Source organism: Orycteropus afer, unplaced genomic scaffold (assembly GCF_000298275.1).
Source record: "Orycteropus afer afer isolate SDZICR_OR568_19922 unplaced genomic scaffold, OryAfe1.0 scaffold00234, whole genome shotgun sequence".
In the NCBI taxonomy this organism is placed as follows: Eukaryota; Metazoa; Chordata; class Mammalia; order Tubulidentata; family Orycteropodidae; genus Orycteropus; species Orycteropus afer.
The window spans coordinates 247,856-254,521 of NW_006921821.1; the positions used below are offsets into that span (position 1 = coordinate 247,856).

A 6,666-nucleotide genomic window follows, 5' to 3' on the forward strand; every position below is an offset into this window, starting at 1 on the left:
AAGGTTATCTGCTTGCAGACCTGTTTTCATATAAAATGGCCTGCTCAGTGTCTTTCTTCCATAGTACATCAACTCCTTAATCAGCCAGAAACCACTTTACTGGTAACAAAGATCCCTTTAGCTTGATTATCCCCAGGGATATGCAAACAAATGATTTCCATCTTGTTCAAAGTTAGCCCATAGCTACAAAGCACTGAGGTCAGTTTCAATGGTACTTACCTTTCTTCCTTTTATGACCACCCAGACTGATAGGAAAAGGAACTGGAAGGTGTTAATCAGATATTTCTATAATGGTAGTACGTCACTTGCAAATGCAAAGGTAGCTAATATGAATCTTTAAATTTGCTTTAATAAATTAAGCATAAATTTATAGTAACAGCTATATGCTTGACCTTTCTTATTACTAAAAATTACTGAGTACCAGTACACTAAAGATTTGTAAGGCAAGTGTAATACAAAGGACTGTACACTAACCATGCTCAATAGAATGCTATCTTTAAAAGTTCACTGTAAAATTAATAAAATATTTTAAGATCATACTATTTTAAGATTATTGTTGCCAGTCTTAATGTACTAAAGGTGGAAAATAAGAAGTCAGTCACAATTTGTTAAATAGGTCCAAATGAAGAGGAACTTATTTTCCTTTCCAATGTGAAATGAGAAGTAAAAATCAGGAAATAAAATTTTTATTACAGAAAAATTGAAGCCAAGGCCAAAGACCTTGTACTTTGGATAAAGGTTTCAAAAGAAAACTACCTTATATCCTTGTGCTAGTTGATTAATAAGCTACTATAGCTTTTAACTGCTGTGCAGCCCTGTCTCAGGTCATGGAATCCATTCTTCAGCAAGCAGATAAAACATCTGTTTTCTTAATAGTCATTATCCATTCTTTATTATGGGGCAATGTACTAGCAAGTCAAAGACCCCAAACAGATTATATATATATAAATTTATGTACAGTGAAATACACAAAACTAAAGTGACATGGGTCAATGCATTTTTTTTTTTTTTTGCAGTGTTCCCTCCCCTCCCACCCCTGGCAACCAACAAAGAAAGTTTCCCTCCATATATAAACCTTTCCTTGACCCTCCACAACAATGAACTAATAATGTATTTGTCCTTCTGTGATTGACTTATTTCACTCAGCATAATGTCCTCCAAATTCATCCATATTATTTGGTGTTTTGCAGATTCTACTTTACTGTTTAGTGCTGCATAGCATTCCAGTATGTGTATGTACCATAGTTTGGTCATCCACTCTTCCGCTGGTGGGCACGTAGGTTGTTTCCATCTTTTTGCTATTATAAATAGTGCTGTGATGAACATGAGCGTGCATCCAAACAGATTTTTTATTTGTCTTTTGTATATCAGAAATCAGATGATTTTTATTTGTATTAAATACTAGGTAGACTCTGACTCAAAGATGTAACCACTAGATATATGGGAAAGGTATTATAAGATTTTTTTTTTCTCAGTTGTAGCCCCTTTTATCACATACATTTAGGATTATCAATAGCAAGCACTTAAAATATATATATTTGAAACCTGACTAGAAACCATTCTGCAAAATTTAATTTCTATCTTGTTTAGTTCTGCCCATCTTTAGAATTATGAGCTACTACTATTATGTTTTCGTATATTAAATGCAGTTAATTCTAAAAATTGCTACCATCGTTAAGAAAGGTAAATAAAATACATGAAACAAATTTAGGTTGTATCGTCCTTTTGCAGATAACTGAAGCAATGACTTTATCCAGTTAGGGTAATTCTCAATAATTAGTAGCTTTCCCCAGCAACTTAGTAGGCACTCCAAAAACAAAACAAACGTCAGGTAGTTGAGTCTTTGCCAACAGGAAGAATGAAAAGAAAGTTGAATTAACTAACATTGGTTTATTTTTGGTATCTAACAGCATTAAGTATAAACTCTCTTCCCCAAAGGCCCCTTTTATAACAGCACCAGAGTTACAGAGTTAGGAGATAAGAAAATGGCAAAGTGGGTGCTGGTCAACATATAAATGATGCCTCTCCCTACTTGTTTGAGAAACAGATAGGAATACTGCTGTCATCTCCAGTTCCAAAAGACATAACAAGGAAATTTTAATCAGTGATGATTATATTCTGATGCCATCTTGGTAATGTAATTTTATTTGCCAAATGTTCTTTACAAGCTTATCAGAAAACTATCTTTAAAACCAGTGCTCTCTATTAAAATTGGTAAGCTCTACCCCCAAAAAATGGGCAAAAACAAAATTAAGGCTCAACCCAGACTCCTTATATTGTATTACAGTGTAAATGATTATCTAAGAATCACTAAATTTTTATAATGGTTTAATTAAACCAAAAACCAAAGTCACTGGCATTGAGTCAGATCTGACTCATAGCGAACTCTCCTTGGGTTTCCGAGGCAGTATCACTACCAAAGTGGACTGCCCTATCTTCCTTCTGGAGGAGTAGCTGGTAGATTTGAACTCCAGCCTCTGGTTAGCAGTCAAATGCATTAGGCACTATGCCACCAGAGCTCCCAATGGTTTAATAGTGTACCTATAATTATAATGACCTAAAATAAATTTTCTATTTCTAAAACACTGTATAAAAGTTGGTAACCGGTGCATGTCCTTATATACATGATTGTGCTTTTTCACTCGGTATCTGGAACCTTCCCACTCCTATTTAAAAAGGCTACACTAGCATTTGATGGAATACCTATATTTTTCCATAATTTTAAATAAAAGGCTTAACAAAGGAAACAGGATAAGAAGACAGTCAATATGTATGGACTATTTTTAAGGGATAAAAATAGCTGGCAAAAGTGTCTACTTAGGAGAAGATCAAGAGGACTACAGTAGAAAAGGGACACTTTCATATGCATTATGCTACTTTAAAAATTATGTTACTTACCTTCTCAATTAAAAAATAAAAAAAAATACTTAAAAATTAACATTTTAGATATCATAGGTATTAATGAACAAGAAGTCTACCTCAAAAGCAAGGACAGATTATTTTGAGGAATCCTGAAACAACTATATTAGTTTAGATTTATCCAAGGCAGCTGTTTTTATTCCAATTTTTGAAAACCAATATAATATAGCAAGAGGATTTAATCCTTTATTCTAAGTAGTAATAGCCACAAAACTGAAAAGTATATTTTGCATATCCCCTGATCTTTCCAATTCAGATTATACTTCCAATTTCTTCTCCAATGATTTTTTGTGTATTTGTAGCGCTAGAATAGCCAAAGATATATTGAAGTGTTTTTGTCTTTCTTCTTTAGAGATGATGATGCTTCCAGAGACACAACTAACTTGTTTGAATTACATCTAAAGTAACTTGAGGTGTTACCAGCTGGAAATACAATGACAATTGTGGGCTGTATATTCTTGCCTTTCATAAAATGTTTACAGTACATACTGACATAAAAAAGATAAGATAGCATTAACCCTTTCAAGATGGAATTTTCTGCTTATAATTTTTTGTTGTAAGCCTGTTTTTTCAGTAATGGAAGGCATTTTGAATGGAATTAAAAAATATTTTTTTTGAGGTAATATGAATTTTGATATAATTAGTGAACATATATGTCCCAAAGGATCTCTGGTGCTAGGGTTGGTGACATGAAGCCCGTATCTTCAAATTCATGCAGTTATACAGGCCCTCACCAGATGGCAGCATGCATTAAAAGTGGGATACATCCTTCCCACTGAATTCCCAACGCAGAAAAAGTAGGTGGGCACTCTATGTCCCATAGATCATGAAAAGGTTAAGATTTGGTTGTGGTTAAAGATGGGAAGGAAGGTTGGGCAATCCTACTTCCGTAGTGATACTGCCTCGGAAACCCAAGGAGGGGTCGCTATGAGTCAGGGCTGACTCGACGGCACATAACAACAACAAAGATGGGAAAGCAAAACATATTTAAAATTTGATAAAATTTTTAGTTCATAGTATCCTAATACAGATATACAAACAAAAGGGAACTTTCAACCTGGCAGTTTAAAATGGGTTGATGTTGGAGTAACAACTGTTAACTAGATTATGTGATAATGTCTTCCTAGTTAGCCACAGATATTAAAAGACTAAAATCCTGCTTTGTGGTTTTAACAAGTACTTACAGCTGCCAAGTGCCAGTTTAAGTATACACAGACTGGATTTAAATTACGTAAAAGTAAGTTCATGTAGACAGGAGAGGCATTTTTTATTTCTTCAGTGATGTATGACGTATGTTCAGTTCAATATAAATTAAAGCCCTGCTTGTACACCGAAGCCAGGTCCTTTGGGTGGTTCAGTCAAAGAGGTAAGACCACCAGCTGGCTCACAAGAAAAGCGTCCACTCCTGAAAAGAAAGTTAACGTTTTATTGACTAGTAATTTATCAACTAACATTTAATAATTTTTACTTAAAATAATTATTACTTCCTAACAAGCTCAGTTAAGTAACTATTTTTCTCCCCAATAACTAGTATGGATTACTTAATTCAAATATTTCAACTGCTGCAAGATTTTTTCTTCCTAAAGTTAAATATGAAAATAGGCATATAAAAACTCACATGATTATGAAAAAAATACTAAAATTACACAAATAGCAGCTCTCATTTATTGAGCAGTATACATATACTACCTCAATCTTTAAAAAAACGCCATGAGACAAGTGATATTGGCCTTATTTTACAGATACTGAAATTAAACATCTGACCAAGGATTAGAGCTAAAAGTGATGGGAAAATTAACCCAACCCTGGAGGACGTCTTTTAAAATCATGTCTTAATAGACTAGAGCACTACATTTTTTCTTTTTAGAGTTGTACTTACTTAAATTGAGATCCACTGAGTGAACAGAAGGGCATACACATTTAATTCATTATTGTATACTGTGTTTAGAAGTAAACAGAAACTGGATTCCCTGAGGGATTTGAAGATTTGAGAGGATGATGTCCCTTAGAAGCAGTGAAGTATTTTTCCTTTATGCATTTTAACAAAATTTGTTGTTGTTGTTGTTGTTGTTAGTGGTATAAATTTTTCACTCTCACCCCAAAAAGAAAGTTCCAGATTACAGCAACTACTATAGGCATGAATAAAATAAAGCAACAGGACCTGATGAAGGTATCTATGAAGACAGCAGAGAAGGAGAAGAACCTGCCTTTTGTCTTCCTTCACCCACATATGTATTTTCCCAGATAACTGCTCACCTTCTGACCTGTGTGACCTGTGTTGCCAGAGCACAGTCCAGCAACTACTTCTTATCATTTTTCTCTCTCCTACTCCCTGGCTCTGTTAATTTACCTTGTTCCTCACACAGATTTTAGTTGAAGAAATCTGTTCATTTCTTATCTTTTTAACCGTCTCTGGCTTTGCCCTTCACATTTGGCCATCAATCCTGTAAGCCTGTTCTTTTGAGCCCTAGCAAATAATTTTTGAGGAGACAGGAGAGTGACACTACTTAATCATTTATAAGTCTTTCAAGCGAGCATAGTACATGATACTAATAGCTAAGTAATGTATTTTAATGAAAAATGCCTAAAAAGTCAGAAATCAGTATTTCTGCATTATAGGTCTTTTTGTTCACTCTAAAAACCAGACTAAAAACCATCATGCGTACTATCTGTCAGAGCCTAAAACTAATTTTGTAGAGTAAGCTGCAAAATTGTATTTAACTTAAAAAAAAAAAAAAGTTGGATTTGTAATTTTTTACACAGATGAACCTGCTATTCTTTGACTGCCAATGAAATACTGAAATAAATTTATTTGGGATGACCTTCCCTATTCTCCTTTACAGGGTTTTAATCTCAGCTACTTCAGCTATCAAATTTCTCTGCTTAAAAGTCTTGATGATCAAATGTCAGAATGGAATGTGATTTAAATGTTTTCTTTTAGAAGCATATTGAAAGCTAAGCATTCAGAGCATATCTTAAACCCTCTTTATCATCCCTTAGATAGATATATGAATATTAAAAAAAAAAAACAAAAAACATTGCTTTCAAGTCGATTCTGACTCACAGTGACACTATGGGACAAAGCAGAACTGTCCCATAGGGTTTCCAGAGCTATAATATTTACAGAAGCAGACTGCCACATCTTTCTCCCACAGAGCCGCTGGTGGGTTCAAATCCCTAACCTTTCAGCTAGCAGCCAAGTGTTTGGCCATTGTGCCCTCAGGACTCCTTAATAAGCTCCTTACATACTAACATCTTTATAAAACAAAAACAAATTTTGGAAAATTATAAAAACTGAAGTTTCTGGAACAATAAATGGTAGAATTAATCATACACACTACTTGAGCTCCTCATAGGCTTATGGAATTTTATATATGGAAATAATGTTAGAAATAATTTATTCCAAAGTCTCTTAAAATTTGTTCCATGAAATTACAGTCCCATGACATTCTCTGGGAAGGAAAAAAAAAAGGGTTCTATAGTCCAGTGTGGATTCTCCTTCCATTCATACAATGTACACTAGAGTATTGTAAAGGCTATAAAATCTTACACTAAATCCTATATTTATTTAATCTACAAGTTTTATAACTTTTTCTTTCCGCAAAAAACATCTGAGAATGTTTATATATTGGAGGACATTTTCTTTATTGGTTACCAGGGGTGGGAGGGAAGGGGAGGGAATGCTGTTAGATAGATAGAGATAAATATTGATTTGGGTGAAGAGAAGGGCAATGTACCAAATGTGAG

General features: G+C 34.1%; 1 protein-coding gene across 1 annotated transcript in view; it reads right to left on the reverse strand.

Annotated features, from left to right (window-relative positions):
- Positions 1 to 4,230: 4,230 nt before the first annotated feature.
- Positions 4,231 to 6,666, reverse strand: part of NDUFV2 (NADH:ubiquinone oxidoreductase core subunit V2) — a 54,851-nt gene continuing 52,415 nt past the window's right edge. The window contains exon 13 of the mRNA XM_042782069.1: positions 4,231 to 4,324. Within this exon, the coding sequence (XP_042638003.1) occupies positions 4,231 to 4,324 (94 nt within the window). The remainder of the gene's footprint in view (positions 4,325 to 6,666) is intronic.